The sequence below is a fragment of the Pungitius pungitius genome, chromosome 17 (genome assembly GCF_949316345.1).
Source record: "Pungitius pungitius chromosome 17, fPunPun2.1, whole genome shotgun sequence".
Classification (NCBI taxonomy): domain Eukaryota; kingdom Metazoa; phylum Chordata; class Actinopteri; order Perciformes; family Gasterosteidae; genus Pungitius; species Pungitius pungitius.
The window spans coordinates 554,375-574,437 of NC_084916.1; the positions used below are offsets into that span (position 1 = coordinate 554,375).

The window sequence follows — 20,063 nt, forward strand, 5'->3', positions numbered from 1 at the left end:
TTACTTTGTTATAGTTGTTGGGTTTCAGGTAATTTTATCAATGAGAGGGTTCCGACTGTCTCATTATAAGTTACATTTAATGCTTGACCTGCTAAAAGCTGGCCTATATTTGAACAACAGCGTGTATTATTCACAGAACCTGGCAACCTTGCCAACTACTTAATGGACTGGAAGGGGCTGTACACCCTGCAAAGCAGACAAGGTCAAAAACCTGTGTGCGTGTGTGTGTGTGTGTGTGCGTCGTTGTGTGTTAGACTGTAAACTGAGAGAAGGAAAGAGTGATTGCATAGTTCAAGGGTGTGTGTCTGACTGTGAGTGAATATTTGACTTCTCAGCGTGCTGCCTCTGTCCACAGGCTGATGGATGACGTCGTGCATATTCATCAAGGCAGCTAAATAATACGGCTTCCTGATACACAGATGATGATGAGATGGATGTGGAGGCTGTAATGGTCCCACTTCAGATGCCAACCTGAAGGTCGGAACAACTCTAAAAAGCTCTGCAGGAGAGAGGATGGCTAATTTAGACCCCGGTACCAACAGAACACCTTAAACACAACTGCCCTGCACAGAGTGTGTATTGATGTTAAAGCCAAAGCACTTATAGCATACCAGTGAAAACCAGCGTTTAGATACTCACATGACAGCATAGAATGGAAGTCTTTGCACCGATCCGATAACACAATGTCATTTCTTTGATCATCTAACTTATGCAACACAGGAACAACAGCAACACGTGACACGCGTCACCTGATCCGTCCACACTCCTGCTTACATTAGGTTTATGCTCTATCCAGCACCAAGGGGCAAGGCAAGTTATAATGGTATCATGGTGTGTTCAAATGTAATCTTGTGAAAGGAAGTTTTGGCAAAACACTTGAATAAATACAGTTGTTTAAAGGATTTATTTTCTTTATGCACTTTGGAAAAAAGAGCTGGAGGGGTGAGGGAAATGAGAGGGACCAAAGCAACAGAGCTTCAGCTAGGCCTGTAGAGTGAGCTATGGGGGGGGGGCAACAGATAGAAAAAAACCTCAGTGATCAGAAGAAAGATTAAAGCAGGCGAAAGCAAAGCATGATTTTAAGGTGAGAAACGCTGATGCTAATTTACAGTATGTGGACAAAAGAAAATACCAAATAAAAAGTACAGTAGGAAATGGAATCATACGATAACAACAGTTTTTAGGTCTGTTTGCAGCATACACATAATTGTTTTATAATGCAAAGACACTGCTATCTTCCTTGAGTGTTACATTATTTGGCATGTCCTACTAGAATAGGATTTTAAAGAAAAATATTTGGGAAAAAGATAGAGTTTAATTTAACAGCCTCGTGCCAAGAAAATGATTGCGTTTTACCTTGAGATTAAATAAAGCAATAACAAAGAAAAAAAAATCCTTTTTTAAAGAATTCATCCATTCATTTGTCAAAATCCACTGCAAGCAATTGACAGCCGAGTTAAAGTTCAGAGTTTAAATGGTTACACTAATGAACCCTTCACTCTAAGGATGGTATTTTTCTTCTTATTAAATCAGTGTCCAGGACCAGAAGCAGAAGAGGTGAAAGAAGGCACTGCAAGGCTGCGATAGTCCTTCAGTTGAGATCAATTATCGCTCCACTGAACAGGAGCGTAGGGACCGGACCGCCAATTTGGGCTCTAACTGAACGCTGGTATTTGTCAGAGGAGCGTGAATATCAGCTAATGGCTCCTCTTGGTTCCAGACTTTTCCTGCTGAGCAGAGACTCCAGAAGGAAGACGGTGTCAAAATGTGACAGACGGAGGACGGTCATTTCCCTTCAGCTTGTTCCAGGGAGGAAGAGAGCAGGGGACCTTGTGACAGAAACACCTTCCTGCTTTTCTGCCGCACCGTCACTAAGGTTCTCTTCTTTTTCATTGCAAAAGAAAGTTCTGGCCCTGCAATTGTTATGGCCTTGATGAATGTCTCCATAAGAGACAATACCTCTAAAAGGTGTCCAAAGCATTAACCGGCCAACCAGGTTGTGTTTCAAGCTGATCGTTATTTGCATCGCGAGCAGGTTGTGTTGACCGTGGATGTACGTCTCTGAAGCACGTTGGAGACATCTGCTGGCCTGAAAACCACCTCGGCTTTACATTCCACCAGGTTGAGGAAACGTTGAGGGTCACCTTCAAGATGTCTTAACGTTTCCTTTGGAGCGTTATTCTCCCCATAATAAACAAAACATAAATATCATATGGTCAAGTGACTGCAGGAATTACAATTTCTGTTCTCACAGTTTGTGAATCATTAAGCAACCACTTCAATCTGTGCACGTTCACACAGCTGAGGTAAAAGGCCCTTTTCTCACAGCACATTTTGACATGTTCAGGTATGAAAAGCACTAACATAGATAATGATTAATGATAACGTTATCACCTGAAAGGATGTTGACAATTACGCTGCGTTCTCGCTGTTCCATTAACGTTTAAAGGCGTCGTTTGCGGCTGCAGTTTTTCAAAGTAGAAGCTCTCAGAAGGGTTATTAAAGTTATAGTGGGTTTGAGATATTATGGTCTATAGTTCAGTAAATAATCAGCATAGAAAGTCCAGTTCATCCTTCATTTTTCACTATTCAGCGTAAACTATTTTGCATTTGTAGCCAAAATAAAACAAAGACCCAACATTCTGTCTCAGACATAAGATTTGTTTTCTGTTTGTGAAATCAATCAGTTTGTAAGAGCGTACATCTTATTTCCAGATTCATGCACTTATTTGGAGGTCATTACTGTCTTTAAGTCCACTACAACCTGAGACCATTCTTTCTTTCTTTCAGTTAGATGAAGAGATTGATGCCTGTCTTCAGTTGATTCTTGTTTTCATGACAACGCTCAGATTAATAAAGTAAATTCAGTCCAAACTGCACATTCACGCCGATGACTCCATTTTCCATTCCTAATTAGGAGAGAAGGTTAGTGTGGTTCTGGTTCAGCCTTTCTGACAGGCTCATCTCTCTCTAAAGGGCACAGAAGAGAGGAAATGAAGACCACGTGTGTGAGCATCTGCTGTCCTACTGCACTCTCACACACACAGACACACACTCTCTCTCTTATCCATCCATCCCTCTTATACCCAGTGTGTTTTAATGTAATGAACCTTTGTAATGCAGCTCATCAGTATGCTGCAGGGAACAGAGCTCTGGATCAACTCAAGTCATACTTTGCTGTAGGCTATGCCCACACACAAGGACATCAGATTAGCATTGATTGCCCTCTATTCCACCCCGTAGCCTCTTGGGCTGAACCAAAGAAGAATACAGAGTACTTCAGTGTCTAATGATGTGCTTGATCTCTTTCAACCAACATAAATCATTGAGATACACAGGCTACACAATAGCATCTAGCGGCTGCTTCAAAGGCATCATTCATTCAGTTAAGGTTACAGAATGACGGAACTACGTTTCCCAGAATGCAACGGAAGGGCTTTTTAATCCAACCACGGCGCAGCTTCGCGTTGACCATGTGTGTGTGTGTGTGTGTGTGTGTGTGTGTGTGTGACACTGCCACCGGACGGATGTCTGGAGACGGTGCAAGAAAACGTGCCACACGGTGACACACACGCGCGCGCGCGCACGCAGCAGGCGGCCAGCGGCAGGGATGTAAAAAGGTGGATCGGAAAACAATGTGTCTCGGCTCGTCGTCGTCATGTTGCCGGGAGTTGTCTATGCACTGCTGGCGGGTTTCCTCGGGGCCGTGGCGTCTTCGTCGGCCAAGCTGTCCCTGGGAGCCGACTACCTGAAGGGAGTCTGCGAAACCGGACTCCGGACGTGGGGCGAGCAGCGGAAATTCAGACACGCGGACGAAACAACCGCCTGCGACCGGGTGAGACGTCTCCCCGTCCCGAGGGCTGGGAGTGAGGCAGCGGGCGCGAGCGGGGTGGCCTCCAACGGAGGATGGGTGGGGAGGTTATACATGTATATATGTATATATATACGTGTGTGTGTGTGTGTGTGACAGCCGCATATCTGGTTTCTGAAAAGGTGTTGAGGTGTCGCGTGTGACCCTATGCACAGTCGATGGTGTGACCTTCACGCCGCGCGCGCGCGCGTCACACGATGATGTCACAACCGTCTGCAGACAGCCTTCTGTCTGGTTTCCCATTGGTTTCATGTTAGAACAGCACAGGTGTAAGAAGTAACACAAAAAGCTAATATGCACCTTCTGGGACTTCCCAAACCGTGTGATGCGGATGGTATTATAAATGCAGTAATTGAGATAATTCTTTTAAAAGGCCATTTGCAATGTTGGACTGTAACGCAGTGTATTTTCTCAACACTACGATGTACTGATACTGATGTACAATTGTCAAGGCCCATGTACCCGCATTTCTATGATGCTCAGTTTCTGCATGAAAGCGCACAAATCAATTTCCATTAAGTTGTGTTCTTGTTCTGCAGCTTCACATCCCTCTGAGGCTGCTGTGTGGCGGGCTGCTTTTCACCTGCAACGCTGTGATGTGGACCTTCCTCGCCAAAGCACTCAGGTACTCCTCGTCCTCCACCCAAACCACTGTGACCACCACCGCCTCCAACTTCATATCTTCCGTAAGTAACAGACTCTCACTCATAGCACCGCCCACACACCCTTAGTAGTAGTCTGTCTTCACTTGTCCTCTAAGCCTAATAGAAAACTGTCAAATTTAATTTCAGTGACCCTTCGTCCTTATGTAAGCTGCATTCGTTTTGGAAATAGAGTGGACTATATTCTGTGATGTAGGCCTCTTACAGTTCAACTGCTTGTTTCACATGTTCCCAGAAGGCCTCCTTATTGCCAGTTATCTTAATGAAATTGGAGTGACTGATTTCCTTTTGTAATGAAGAAACCCAGATTCATTTTTTTGTCCCCTGCAGGCTTTTCTTGGCCAGCTGATCTTTGGTGAAGCCCAGATAACGTTGTGGTGGGTCGGGATCTCCCTGACCTTCTCCGGCCTGTTGGTACTGCAGAGGGTTTCACCGCAGGATGGGCAACATGACGCAGTCGCCAAGGACGAATAATCTGTCCCGTCTCCACTAGAGTTCAGCCTGGCTGTGGAATGAGGTGTGTTTTTTGTTGCTGTCTCCTCTGATTTGAACATCTATAGCTGAAATGAAGACTGTAAAAGGACATTTCCAGTTCTATAGTTACTCTTAAACCCAATAACTAGTTAAATTGATTGAATTGTTTCTTGATTAACACTTAAATTACATCCTTCCTGATGAAGAAATGATCCTTTATTTGTAATGTTACTATTCATCTGTGTGTTTGCATGTAGGCAGACGAGCACTGTTCTCAAATCAGAGGAGATGTTGGTCGGTAGGACTGACACCGCTACGCTAGTGGAGACAAGCTAATAGATGCCCACACCCAGCAGTAATCATCAAATCGTTTTGGACCACAATGATGCAAAAATGATACTAGCTTTACGTTTGAAGGGTTTTTCACTCCACAACTAATGAGCTAATAGATGAAAAGGATGGGAAACAAATATGTTAAAGGGAAGCATTTGAAACTCTGGGAAATACACTTATTTGTGTTCCTTCTGAAAGTTCGACAAGAACATTGACACCACGTTTATGTCTGTGCAGTATATATGAAGCTGGCCCCCACTGGTTAGCCTAGCTTAGCATAACAAGTGAAACATGGAAGTCTGGCTCTGTCTGAAGTTAAAAAACTGCTTGCCGGCATATTCAAAGCTCGCAATTAAATATAATTCCAGCAGCCAGTAATCCAGGGCTTTGTGCTAAGCTAGGCTAAACTGACCATCTTTTGGGTGTTGCTTCATATTTAAAGGACAGACATCAGAGTCGCATTCATCTCCTTTTCTAACTCTGCAAGAAAGGAAATATGTGCGTTTCTCCAAAGCTATACCTTTTAAAAGAGGAGACAGACACTTGTATATCTAAGTGGTTTTCTTCATGGGCAGAGGGAACATCACATCATGTACTTTGGTGTCCCCATTACTCAATCTGCGCATTAAATATTGCAATTGTCAGATCACCAAATCTTTCTTATCCCTCACTGTAAAGGTTCTATACTGACGTTGCATCTTCTGCATGCTCAAGGCGAATAATACTAAATGAAGCACTTAGCTGACGAGGTGAACTCGTGCGCATGTTCCCACTGAGGCCTAATCTCAAATTTCTCACACCAAAGCATCCCGGAGTATCACTCTGTTACAGAATGACGTACCTGTGAGCTGCTTCGTGTTATTAAACGCACATCTTGTGATTAAAACGGTCTTCTGAATGCCCAAAATCGATCATCATTTGCAATAACATCTCACTTCTTTTAAATCTCATAACACTGTGATGTGTGTAACAACAAAGGAGCTTGGACTATGGATAATTGAGCATAGGAAATTTCAATACATGTTGCTAGGGGGACGTTTCTGGAATCAAGCTAAGTAGGTATACTTTAGCATAGAGGGGTTTGTTGAACAGTTTTGTGAAATCACACTTTGCAGTTGCTTGGATACATGTAATAATATGAATGCATAGCGGTAACTATTATGCCCCGTCTGTAATATTCCACAGCAGCAATGCACAAATATATCAAATGTCCTTCCAGCTGCTGCTGTGCAGGTTTTGTACCATGTGATTTAAATGCATCCCTCTTAATGTGACTGCCGTGAGAAGGTGATCGTGCAGCGCTCCTGTTAAAGGCCGGTGGTGGACGGCTGTTCCAAAGCAGGGCTGTATGTATATATATATATATATACAGTATATATATGAATTCAGCTGTCTGTGCCTCCCAGTCACATTCTGGGAGTGTGGCATTAACGTTTGGGGGAAATTCTTGTCGAGTCCGATGAGCAGATTGCTGCTGCGCTCACGTCTGCCTGATTAATATGAAACTAGAGATCGGAGCCAGTTGCCAAAAACTGGGAAGAAAACGCTAGCCTGGCTTTGTCCAGATTTACTAAAGAATGCCAACCAGCACCTCTAAATAACATGTTTTTGTTCACATAGTTTGTTAAATAAAGTTTAAAAGCACTGTGAGGTTCGCCAGGCAACCATCTGATTAGCAAATATGTTCTATCGTGAGCTTTAGAAGTGCTGCTAGGTTCTGTTTTCCTGCTGTCAGTATGTGTGCTGACCCGAGCCCACTAGTGTAGTTTGGTTTATACCTGAGTGATCTGAGAGGTTTAAGCCAGACTATATCTGGGCTGGGGGTAGTTGCCAAGCAACGAGCAGAAAATTAAATATCCTGACACATAAACCCTGATTTTATGTAGAATATTTGGGGCAGACAACACGTGAAATGTGATAACGACATATAACGCGTTTATTTGTGAGCTTTCAAGGTTCTTGTAAGCACGTGGTCCCCTGGGTACAGGCCTTATGCTAAGCTAACACGCTGCTTTCTGTAGCTTCATATTGACTTGCAGACATGGGAGTGGAAGGAATCTTCTCATCTGACTAAATGTGAAGCGTATTTCCCAAAACGTTAAACAGTTAACATACGTTTAAGGTCCGTATTGTATTTGATTGTGAAGGCCTTTGTAGGGGCCTGGTTTCCCTCCCTTTAACGGCATGATGAGGGCAAACCACCGACCTGTGAAGCCACTCTCACTGTAATCTGACTGCAACTTTTCAGAGGAAAAATGCATAAAGCCACGTGGCCCTTGGACTGATTTATTTATATCTGTGAGCACATAAGCTGTAGATTTGATCGTACAGAGATTAGAAAACCACTAAAATACAATGTTGATGCAATAAAGCGCGTGTCACATGGGCTCGTTCACGTGACTCACTAAAAGAGAGCATTTTTCTGCACTTTTGAATCCGCAAAGTTTTGACCTATCACTTGGTTGCATATTGTAAAACAGACTTTGCATCAGTCTGTTGGTAACCCTAAACGAGCTCACACCAGTCATCACCTCAATCTGAAGGCTGCTGCACCAGCAAGTTTAACATTGGTAGACATTTTTTACCACTAATCCAGACGGTTCGATTAGAAGCTGTAACTGTGTTTTTCTCTGATACAAACTGTTCATAATGTGTCCTACACATTTGTAAAAGTGTAAATATATTCTGTTAAAAAGAGACACTTTAACCAATCTGTAAATTAGAGAATTATTAAATAAACATCTCATCTGACAACAAGATTCTTGTTTTGTGATTTGTTAAAAGTTCAGCTTCATGACAGCTTTGTTCCTCAGAGCCATGTATACACCATTACGGTGTATTAACTGGGTAAAGATGTGAAGCCTTTTGTTTTTCTGCAACAAATTGTACTTATTTAGCTCAAGTCTGACAGTAGAAGAGCATTAGTCTCGTCTACTTCCTGTCGTCCTCCAAATACTTGTCATAGAAATGGAATCGGTTTAAATGCCTTGTACACTAGTTAAATGGCAGAAAAGTGTATGCTTCTGAAATTTCTACATTTTATTTCAAGGGGCAACCTTATTTCTTTAATCCATTGACATGAATCTGAAAAAGAGCGTTTTTGTATTCAAATGACTTCATTAGAAATTTCCAAATGTTTTTTTCAGTTACATCAAAGAATTTGACGGTATATTCTTGTTATTTTGACCCTCACCTCATCTTTGAATGACTTATCCGGGTCGGGACGCGGCGGCAGCAGCTCCAGCAGAGGACCCCAAATTTCCATCAACTCTGACTGGACGACCCAAAGGAGAAAGGATCTCTCCACATGGTCCAGGGTCCCCGGCGCAGGCCTCCATCCAACAGCTCTCGCTTTGGCCGTACAGGGATTGGAAACCCCCCCCCCCCCAGCAGCACCCCCCCACTGTACATTCTGTCCCTGAATCTAAAGCATCTAAATGTCTCATTAACATTAGTTGCTAAAATATAAATAAGGTGATCAATGGTCAATCAAACGTCACATAGTTTTATTTAATTCCCCTTTAAACAAACACCACAGTCCATTGTAAGTACTACAAATAGTAATCATACCGGACAGCAAAATATATATTAAACAATTCAAGAAATTAAGAAAGCTGGTGAAGTGTAAATCATCTTCATATCGACACAAAAAGGTTAAACTCCATTAATGTTAAAAGCCCAAGAAAACGTTGCACTTGATTGTGGTCAACTCTTCAAATGGGAGATTCATTGCCTTCAATCAGCAGTAAATTTGGCAACATATGTTCAAATATGTCCTTTAATCATCTCCAAAACACCAATTTTAAAAATACGGTAAGGCTTTCGAACACATTGGAGCAAAAGGCATTTATAGTGTTGGTCACTGGTAAAAGGTACAATATTCTCCAGTTAAAATGTGCATTTTAAATGTGGGCCATCAGGCCTCTAAAAACTATTTCCCCTGGCCATCAATCAGCATTTTATCCTGTGAGGCTTTTTCTTCCTCCAGTCAGGCTCACAACGACAATCTATGACAAACTGGATTATCCACAAGCAAATTCTATCAACTGAGAGCCGGTGAATTCCTGGCAGTGCGTTCAGAGCAACGTGGAGCGTTTTTAGCCCCCGACTTTCTGCTGGAGCTGGTGGCTCTGATCTACCAACGGTTGGAAGAGAAAGAGTCCAAAAGGTCGAGAGAAGGACACTGTTTAATCCTCAAGACTGTTCTTATGGTCAGGCTTTCGATGTGGATGAATAGTGTTTTTCTTGGTTGGTGGGGGAGTCCATCATTAGCTCCCCCCTCGTTGACATCGGCCTCGCTCACTGGGTTTCCTTCCACGTCTTTACATCTTCAGCATGTTACTTATGGGCTGATTGGGAGTTTGTCTTGTTAACAAGGTCGACATCGGCTGCTTGTCTAAGTGGAACTGTCGGTATTAAATGGCACTTCTCTCCCCCCCCCCATCCTCCCCATGGTAACCACAGGTGATGCCAAATCAACCCAGACTTTAAGATTCTATCCAGCACTAAGGAAAGACAACAACAAAAATAATGCAATAAACCACCTTGGTCCTCCCATTAAGGCAAAAATAATAGAAATGCCCTTTAAAAATACTGAAGCACTGTTCTAAGGCAAATCATCCGCAGCACCCAGCAAAGGATTCTTATAATACAGCCAATGAAGAGGACCCCGTACAGACAGAACCACGGGTCCATCTCGGCCCCCGGACTGCAAACACCTTCTGGACTTCAGGTCGGCATCGTTTCGTCTTGGTAGGCGCCAACGACCCGACAAACTGCACCAAGACCTCAGACTCTCCAACTCTTATTCCGTGGTTTTCTCAGCTTATTGAGAACATGTTTTCTCTTGTCTTTGCAGAGCGGCACCTTGATCTCAGTCATCAATGGAGTAGAAAAGAAACTAAGTTGGAAGGTTGTCATAGTTTTTTTTTTTTTTTCATCTATTATTGTTCTTTTTTTCTTCTATAACCACCGTAGGTTTCAAAGGGGGCACCCTGAAATATAGAGAATATCCCAAAACAAAAGAGAAATGTAGAAGTGGTTAAGAGGAGTTCGTGCTCCTCTATGTGCAGCCAATCGGAGGCAGACAGGACGTCCGGCCCTCACACGACGTACTGGTACAAGTCGGCTTTGCCGTGATCGGGTGTAGCGAAGGGACTCAGCCAGGCTATCGAGAACGGATGGCCGAACACCACCTTCAGATTCATCCATTTGGACCTTTTGGCCCAGCGTCGCTCCTCCTTCTTGAGCTGTTCGATGCCCTGCGGGGAAGGGATGTGACAAACATGAGAAGATGTCTCCAGCGTGCTCACAGCTCAACACGGAGCTGCATATTTAACAGAGAGGAAGATTAAAAATGAAGCGTCTTCTCTTTGTTACTCTGGGTTAGAGTGACTCACTCTGGGCGTCTCCTGAGGTCCAGGAAACCACACACACACACACACGGTGATGTTTGTAGTGAATATTAAGACACTGAGTCATCGGCGTGGGTGGGTTGAGCGGAAAATGACTCTGAGGTCCAAACAGGGTCAACGGTATCAGGACAGAAGGGATCCAGCACAGGACTGAGTTTGACATGTCTGAGCCACACAGTAAATGGCCGACCTGCTCCTGAGTTCCGTTTTAGTGTCACGGTGAATTCAGCCGAGTCAAAACTGCCGTATGGACTAAAAAAAAGAAATGAATGCCTGGGTGACCCAAACCCGGCCATCACACCAGTACACAAAGCGCTGGCGTTTTCACTCACCGTCTCGTCGCTGCAGATGGAGTGGACCTGAGTCCCGAACATGACCGCGGTGAAGATCAGAAAGAGGAGAGCCTCGAAGCAGAGGAGGATGAGGAGGATGGCCGTGGCCGGCGCAGAGAAGTTACTGCACTCTGGAGAGAGAGAGAGACGGGTCCTGTTAATGTAATCCCTACATCATTTCAATCTTTAGACTAGCACCTGACTTCTTGAAACCAGAAAGGGGATTATTGAGTACTCAGAGACACTCGAATGTGTTGAATAGGCCTCCATATCTTCACAATACGATGTAGAGCACTAGAGTACTTACTAGTCCAGTCGTCTTCAAAGCAGAACACAAAATGAAGGGCCACCAAGATTAGTGCATGGCAGGATATTAGTGAAATGTACATCTGGAGGGGGAGGAGCATAACAAAGAATGAGACTATAGAATATTAACCCACTTTAGGCATCATTCATTTAGCTTTCTTTAATGTTCTCTTGTACGTTTTTTTGTTCTCTAAAAACTCAACCAACAAGAAAGCTTTTATGAAAACTCTAAATCTAATGGAGATTTGCTTTGTGTGGTAACATCAAGGCTCCAGGGTTCACTCACCGTGAAGAGCACAAAGTACTTCTGGTTGTTCTCTCCGACACAGTTGTTTACCCAGGGACAGTGGTGGTCCATCTTTTTGATGCAGCGTTTGCACACACTGTGGGAACATTAATACAAGGATGAAGAAGATGGAGGATTGGAAAAAGAGTACAAACACCCAAAGAAGCGTGTTGAGTCTAACCACTGTGTCTGTGTGTTACAGCCATCAGACAAGGAGAGACGTCACACTCCATCTATATGTGGGCTTTCTGAGTGAAATCCATTTTTTAAAAGCTATTGTCTCTTGCGTTTTGGTGCATTATTCTTATGCGGTGTCATCATCATCTTAAAAAAAGAAAACAGCTTTTTCCATTCTAACTGACATTATCCCACCGAGCGTCTCACTGCCTCTACAATTCAACCCCGCTGCGGTGTGTTGGTGTTTTTTAATGCCTCGAGGTCCCCACAGAGGGACCTCCTGCTCAGAGGGACCTCCTGCAGGGGAAGTGCTACACAGCAACTCCAGATAGGAGACCCGGGGGAGCCGGAGCAAACCCGGAGGAGGAGGAGGAGGAAGCTTTTAGAGACCATTAAAGTGCAGAACACTCTAATGGTCCGATTGGGATCTTCCCCACATCAGAGGCACACGTTCTCAGGGAGCGTCGTACCTGCAGTGGTGCGCTCTGTCCGGCTTTATGCTGCAGCACTTGGGACACTTGTACACCACCTGTCCGGGTTTGAGCTGCAGGCTTTCGATAAATTCTTTGGTAGCGTTCCCTTTGGGCACGGCGCCCTGAGGGACACACACACACACACACACACACACACACACACACACACACACACACACACACACACACACAGAGAGAGAGAGAGAGAGAGGTTAAAGAAATGGGTTGAAAAGGAATAACAGTTGCATTTACAGTGTTTCCTGGTCACTCCTTAAAAGCTGAACATTCTCCTTCACAGCACAGAGAAAAGAGGGTGGTTTGGTTTTATTGCTCAACTAGCAAAGATTACCAAAATAGAATAAAGCATAACAAAGAAACAATTACCAGCCCCAGTCAAAAATAGGCATATGGTCCCAATTTAGACGGAACCCAAACAGCATTTCTAAGCTGGCGTACCACCCTGCTGCAGGTTTACTGCATATCAAAGACCATGTGATTAAACACACATTTAAAACCACACGAGGACGCAATCAACCAAAAGCTGATTTGCATGCATCTGCAAAGGCTACAAACTAATATTTCCAAGTGTCACTGTGATGGCATGCATTCTTTCCCCCCCAATGAAGTAGCCTGACCAGAGCCTCACTGACCGGGTCCGTGCACATGGCCTTGGCGTGGGAGGCGAGCGCGAGGAACGCGAGGCCGTTGAAGACCACCCCGTTGAAGAGGGTGTACACCACGTTCTTGCCGGGCAGCAGCATGACGAACGCCACCACAAACTCGGCGTAGAGCACCAGGAACCAGGTGATGACGCCGCACACGATGCCGCAGCCGTCGCGGATGAACCACATGGTGCCGGAGGAGTTGCGCGGCGGGGGAGGGGCGCAGTGCTCGGGCCTCAGGTAGCCAGCCTGCCTCTCGATGTCCCTGGTGCGGTGCGCCGGACTCTTCATCCTACAAGGCCCGGGGATCCGGCCCGCATACTGTGACGAGGGGACAGATGGCGAGGAAGAGGGGGAGCCGAGGGGAGGGGAGGGAGGAAGGATTGGAGAATGAGGGGGGGGGATCTGGACACCAAAGCTACCAGACACACTTTCTTCACCGCAGTCACACGTTATCACACCGCTGCATTTATTGATTTTTTGTCATTCATTTTTGTTATTGTAATATAAATACCCATTTGTTCAGAAACTTGTGCAAATAATGTCTATTCTTTGCCTTTAACTGTTGTCCTGGTTACTATTTGTGTGCACAATGACAGAAACCAAGTCCTTGTCCAATCCAATGAAGATAGTGAGACACTTTTAAATGTCTTTTCTTTTCCCACCACCAACTATCCACATGCTCAAAATGATTCACACTCATGTAAAATAAATAAAACCCTCACAAAACAGAAGCTGGAACAGGAACACGTTTGGCTTTAAAATATCTTAAATTGGGTTAAAATCTAAGTTTATACTGAAATTGGTCATTCCATATATCCACTAGGCTTAACTGAGGACGGGAATTTAATCAGAATGAAAACGATGCGGAGGTCCTACGGCCCGAATGGGAATGAATCAGAACATCTCCTGAAACAGCCGGGTCCGATAGTGCTCCGACTGCAACAATTCTGCTCTGAAAACAATTGGGAAAAGTGGGCATTGTCTCGATGAAACCTTTTAAGTACATTTTGGTTAGAGAAGCTACTTTACAAAGCCTCATTGTCGCAGAGTTCAACATCCAGGAGCTTGTTTGAATGAGAGAGCAGGAGCACTAATTGTTAGCACGGGATATCAATTATTAGGAATTTCTCCTTAACCCATGAAATCAATGGAAGATTTTCTCGGAAAATGCTGGTTAAACAGGTTCCGTTTCCCTCCCTGCCATGATTCATGTGAGCAGTTACCGGTTCAGATCAGATCCTTCTGGTGGGAGCCCATCACCAGACAGCCCGGTTCCGGTGTTGGCGGCATGATTACGACTTGATAACGACGTGCACTGTAGATGTAACGTGGGCTGCTTCAAGCTTTCCCTCCATTGCAAACAGAGACACTTCGCTGGCTCTAAATAACAGGCTTTACTGAAAATGCAGACGATGCTACGAGATAAGACTTCCTACAATAAAGTATTGAACGACCTCAAGCAAAAACTAAATGCTAAACCACTGTTCGTGGTCTACGAATCCATTGTTTTGCTCCCTCAAATCTTCTGCACATTTCCGACAGCAATCTCCATTTAAGATCTAGTGACTTCATTCGCTCATCATTCCAGATGTGTTCAGTCAGAACTCCTTTTTATTTTGCCGCTGCAAATGATTGGAACTCAAGTACAAAACTCAATCTAACAGATCTCTCTCAACATGTTCAACGTCAACCCCGTCAGTCGGGTCTTTTCTGGGAGAGTGGAGAACGGGTCTATAGATTTTATTAGAAGAGCTGAATGGCTCCATTGTTAGAGACGCTTTGCAGAAAAGCCTCCTTCTTCTCTTGAGAAGCAACCGTCAATAGTTGCTGTTTCTTAAGTCTTCCTGAGAGTGGATTCAGAATGTGAATTCACGCTCTCACAGGGACGCCTTGGAATTAAAATGTATGTATAATTCATGGGTACGTTTGATCCTGGGCTGCTAGGATGCAGGTCAAAGGAACTGACAGCACTCACTGATGTGGAGGCATGAGGACGGACGTGATGCAGAGGACAGAGACAGCTAGACTCCACCTCCATTCTTAATGCGAGTTTACTTTCGCAGTGAACTCCTCTAAACAGAGAATCTAGAGAGCAAAAGACTTCTAATCTCACTTGGATTAGTTGTAGTGACACATTTGGAGAGCTTGGCTTTGGTGTACAGACTGATTAACTACAGACCAGAGTGTCAACCAGATGTCGATTGACAGGTGAGGTCCAAATAGTGCCAATTGTCCTAATGGCCGCGTTTAACTAATCTTTTCCGGTCAAGTGTAGACTCTGTGATGCAGTGGAATGATGTACTTTTGTATGCTAATCCCACACGTTTTGGATTTTGGAATATGGCTCCATCTAGAATAAGAAAACGCGTTGGAGCCAGCATTAGTTTCATTCCACACACACCTGTCACTAGTTTTACTTCCTGGAGTTCCACCAAAACTCTGTGACTCAGATTCTGGGACCAAGGAGGGAGTTTCATAGAAAGCTCATCATAGAAACCAGCTGTTCCCAGTGTTTAAAGAATCACCAAATGCATCTGCGACCAATTCAATATTGAATCAATGTTTTTAACCATGAATAATAAAATAACATAAAAAGTATTTAGTGAAAACGTTTTCACTTGACTTTAGTACAAGTAAGGTTCTAACAATGTGGTTTACAATGTAGAGAAATAGACAGAGGCACCTAAAAAAGATGGAATGACAGATGACACCTATCAGTAAGTACACATTTATAACGTTAGAGCAAATTTACTTCAGAGACAAATCGCATCTGCAACCACAAATGAATATCTGGGTCAGTTATCTTGATGCTTGACTTTGTAATAGTTGCGGCTCTAAAATATAGTTATAACTAAATAGTGCAAAAACACTGGGGGGTATCGATGAAAAAAGGGGGGAGTGATCTTGTCACGTCCAGCGTGGGCTGTGCAGTAATTATGGGATCAGAGGGCCACAACCCATTAACCTCCATGAAGCTAATAACCCGACCAGGAAGTACCTGGTGGAGAAGATCTGGACCTCCATTCACAGCTGATAACCACCGTTCGAGTTTATATCCCACGTTACACACCCGCTGTTTGTTGCTTTCTTTACACACACATACCTCGCACACTCCGGGTTTGTGGAGAAAAGTCCCCTGAAGTCTTCGCGTATTTTGGAGCCTTGAGAGAAGTTTAAAAAAAAAAAAAAACGAGTGTCTCGTGCGCCGCTCCGTCTGCTAGCGCGATCCCAGCTAACCCGCCCGATCTGCGGCGCGACGCTGTCCGCAGCCCGGCCTCCCCCTTTCTGCGCCGCCTCGGTTTCGACCAGATGTTAATTCGCCGTGTCATGTGCTAATTAGCGCGCCGGGACAGGCCGTCACCCACCGACTGGTTCTGCCACCGCGAGATCCTGAAAAGCTCTGCGGGGAAACCCGACGCGGAGCTAAGCAGGAAGTCCGATACCCCCCGGGCGGGCGTTGTTGCCCTCGGCGCGGTCTGTCAGGCTGGAGTTTCTCCACCGCGCTGACTGCGTTTCATTCAAAAAGGGCAGTGGAGCATTCCGTTCATATATTTATCTTTATTACAACCGGTATACCTCAATGTGTTTTATGTTTTACTTCCTTCAAAAAAAGGGGACTTTGTTGGCTCCTTGTTTTTGCCGTCGGTCAATTTTTAAATTTAAGTTAAATGTTCACACCACGTTGTTTTTCTTTGGGGCAAACTTTTAAAAATACATATGCATCAAGAAAGCGTACTGAAATAATGGATTGATACCATACACAGATATGGCCCTAAGGCCCCTCTTCTAAGCAGGATCCCAAAATAAGAGCTGAAGAATTGAAACATCCGTTGTGAGTAGTCTAAAGTCCAGGGTGGAAAAGTGTCTGCTTGGCCTGCCTTACAAATAGTCAAATTGCCATAAATATATTTCCAAATACTAGACATGGTGTTTTTACTTATCCAATTTCTGCTGTATTATCTCTAACCCAGCAGTTATTCATCATGACAAATATTAGTTCTACTCCCTCAAAAGCCCCTAAAAAACGCTTACAGCTTCACTTAACTCATATATAAACAACACACACGTATTTTAAAGACAGAAAACAACTTATTTAACAGAATACGTTGTGTTATGCTAAATCCATGCAACACGTTCTCGTAAAACAGTGTATCAAAGTTGTTATCTTTTGATAAGGCTGTCCTTCGCACACATTAGTAACCCAATCTAAAACAAATTAGCTGGCGGGGTCTTCTGTCTTCTGGAGGATCATTTTGGAACAAACTATCGGGACATCCGGGTGAGCAAAAGATGCGGGACACAAAATGCACGGGCTACAGCGTCGTCTTTTGATGACGTAAGGAAGAAGCGCGACACTCACATGCTATCAGGCTTTTTACACTATGGCAACAGTACATGTTAGCGAGGCTGAAAAAGTGTACATCTTACACGGCATACGGGTAAGTTTTTCACAGATATTATTCAGCTCTCAGATCCTTTTAATGAGGAACATTTTGAAAAACCCCACGACTTTGATTTGTGCTCTAAAACGCTGCGAAGCTAAGGGTACGTGTTGTTGACATGTTGGTTTGAATCAGGATGACTTACGAGTGGACGGAAGAAGCTGTGAGGACTACAGACACATGGAGATAGAGACAGATGTGGTGTCCAACACAGACGGCTCCGCTAAAGTCACACTGGTAACGTAACGCCGTGATAAACACGTCAAGAAGCCCTCCGTGTTGTGTTCAAGAACTTCCCCCCTGTGCAGACTTCCCTTTGCCCATAACTCAATAAGCATTACTCCCTCGAGCTGTAACAGTCCGTCTACTATCTCCACCATCTCCACTATCTCTACTATCTCCACTCTCTCTACCATCTCTACCATCTCTTTCAGGGCGACACGGCGGTTCTAGTTGGGGTCAAGGCTGACATTGGAAAACCGAGGCCCACGGTGCCAAATGAAGGATACTTGGAATTCTTTGTAGACTGGTACGAGCGGTGCATTTTTCTATTGGGACACATTAACAAACATGTCTAAACCAAGGCCACCAAAGCAACGAAGACTTGTACTTACCACCATCTCACGAAGTAAACTGGATTCCAAAAATTCTAACGTTATATCTAGAAATGATTATATCAGCATCATTACCTGTCATGAAGATTTTTCTGTGTACATTTTGTCCTGTAACCATATTTATTTAGTGTTTACATTACATGTCACGTAGACAACGTTTTTATCCAAAGCGACTTACAATAAGTGCATTTCTACCATAAGGATACAAAATCAGAAAAACAACAAAGTGAAATTTCATCAAATAAGGTGATTTACAACTTGTTATAAATAAGTGCACAATATGTTAGTGTTTTTAGTCAAGATAGAGTCTGAAGAGGTGTGTCTTGTTTGTTTGGGGCGGGAGAGGTGAAGGCTCTCTGTGGTCCTGATGTCATCAGAGAGCTCGTTCCACCATTTCAGAGCAAGGACAGCAAAGAGTCGCGATTTCGCCAAGTGTTTTTTCTCTCAGTGAGGGAGGAACAAGCAGCTTGGCGGATGCAGAGTGGAGGGTGCGGGTTGGGATGTAGGGTTTCACCATGTCCTGGATGTAGATTGAGACCCTGCCACAAGGAGGTAGTGTTGTATCATTAGTCAAATCTCCCAATACATTCCAGTGATTATTGACCCATAAAGGAAAACATTATCGTATTAGTACATATTGCTAGTACTACATCCTTAAACGCGTGGAGAAAGAATAAAACCTCTCTGACTGATACCATGTTACTTTATATGTTTATTGTTTCGTTTTCTCCCAACCATCAGTTCGGCCAACGCAACTCCCGAGTTTGAGGGCAGAGGAGGCGACGAGCTGGGGACAGAGTTGAGTAACACCCTCTACAAAGTGTTTAACAACAAACACAGCGTGGACCTGAAGAGCCTCTGCATCAGTGCCGGAGAGCACTGCTGGGTCCTCTATGTGGATGTGCTGGTGAGTGGTTGTGTCTTAGGATGTCTTTCACTTTTGGAGAATGGCAGTGGAACTAAAGGCCATCGGTCGGATGACACGCTGACGTGTTCCCACAGCTCCTGCAGTGTGATGGAAACCTGTACGATGCCATCTCCGTAGCAATCAAAGCAGCTCTGTTTAACACAAAGTAAGTGAGACGCTATGCCGCTCTTTAAGATCGGATTGCTGAATCCTTCTTTACTCTCTTCCAGCTGTCATTATTATTATTCATGTTAAGTACAATGAAAGCTTATAAGCAATGTTCTCATTTCCTTACTAACAGAATTCCCAAAGTGCACCTCTCTGCTGACGAGGAAGGAGGGAAGGAAATTGAGTTGTCTGATGACCCGTACGATTGCGTGAGGCTTGATGTAGAAAATGTTCCTTGTATAGTCACGTTGTGCAAGGTAAGCTCCCACGCTTATACTCGGAAGGAAAAAGCCCATTTCTACACACAAACCACGACGGCGACGTTGGCTTTGTCTACAGGTAGGCCACAGGCACGTAGTGGATGCAAATCTGCAGGAGAAGGCCTGCTCCGTGGCGAGCCTCATCATCGCTGTCACTCACAAGGGCACGGTCACCTGTACGAGGAAGGTGGGCATGGGCAGCCTGGAGCCAGAGAGTATCTTTGAAATGACAGAGGTGAGTCCAGAACTTCCATCTGGGTCGCCCCCTCTTGCCTGAATATGAGTTTGTGGTACAAAGGTACTTAATGGTTTTTGTTGCTTCCAGGCAGGTAAACGGGTCGGGAAAGCCCTTCATGTTCCACTCATGAAGCTGCTGAAACAAGAGGAGAGTTTGGGAAAGAAGAGAGAGAAAGTTGGCTTTCTTGGTTAATATCAACTATTGTAGCTACAGTTTGTATGTACGTGTTTACCGAATTTTCTAATTAAACTTCAATATTGTTCGGCCTACTTGTCTTTGTATATACATTTAGAAACACTTATGTGGTGGTTTTAACAAATATCTTTCATATTTCATACGGTCCATTCTCGTGTCATTGTGACCTCACAAGATACATTTCTGTCCATAACGGAAGAATTAAAATGATAATTGTTAAATTATCTAAGAGGATAAAATGATGAA

At 44.1% G+C, this 20,063-nt stretch overlaps 3 protein-coding genes across 5 annotated transcripts; 2 read left to right on the forward strand and 1 right to left on the reverse strand.

The window, feature by feature from the left end:
- The first annotated feature begins 3,494 nt into the window (after positions 1-3,494).
- On the forward strand, positions 3,495-8,097 carry LOC119219567 (transmembrane protein 42). Its single transcript, XM_037474832.2, has 3 exons — positions 3,495-3,835; positions 4,411-4,557; positions 4,864-8,097. The coding sequence occupies exons 1-3, from the start codon at positions 3,659-3,661 to the stop codon at positions 5,005-5,007; spliced, it is 468 nt and encodes a 155-aa protein (XP_037330729.1). The 5' UTR covers positions 3,495-3,658; the 3' UTR covers positions 5,008-8,097.
- Positions 8,098-8,831: 734 nt separating this feature from the next.
- Positions 8,832-16,542, reverse strand: zdhhc3b (zinc finger DHHC-type palmitoyltransferase 3b). 3 transcript variants are annotated; one of them, XM_037474353.2, is made up of 8 exons: positions 16,097-16,542; positions 15,296-15,343; positions 12,979-13,311; positions 12,326-12,450; positions 11,679-11,775; positions 11,394-11,475; positions 11,087-11,217; positions 8,832-10,601 (listed from the first exon to the last, which is right to left on the reverse strand). In XM_037474353.2, exons 3-8 carry the CDS (start codon positions 13,279-13,281, stop codon positions 10,443-10,445), a joined length of 897 nt encoding a protein of 298 aa, XP_037330250.2. In that variant the 5' UTR covers positions 13,282-13,311; positions 15,296-15,343; positions 16,097-16,542; the 3' UTR covers positions 8,832-10,442. The 3 variants fall into 3 exon arrangements, with proteins under 3 accessions (XP_037330250.2, XP_037330251.2, XP_062414452.1); XM_037474354.2 differs by lacking the exon at positions 15,296-15,343 and having other exon boundaries at positions 16,097-16,541; XM_062558468.1 differs by lacking the exons at positions 15,296-15,343; positions 16,097-16,542 and adding an exon at positions 15,107-15,250.
- Positions 16,543-17,134: 592 nt separating this feature from the next.
- exosc7 (exosome component 7) lies at positions 17,135-19,887 on the forward strand. Its single transcript, XM_037474356.2, has 8 exons — positions 17,135-17,432; positions 17,571-17,672; positions 17,870-17,964; positions 18,791-18,956; positions 19,052-19,122; positions 19,258-19,381; positions 19,464-19,619; positions 19,710-19,887. Exons 1-8 carry the CDS (start codon positions 17,376-17,378, stop codon positions 19,812-19,814), a joined length of 876 nt encoding a protein of 291 aa, XP_037330253.2. The 5' UTR covers positions 17,135-17,375; the 3' UTR covers positions 19,815-19,887.
- Positions 19,888-20,063: the final 176 nt, after the last annotated feature.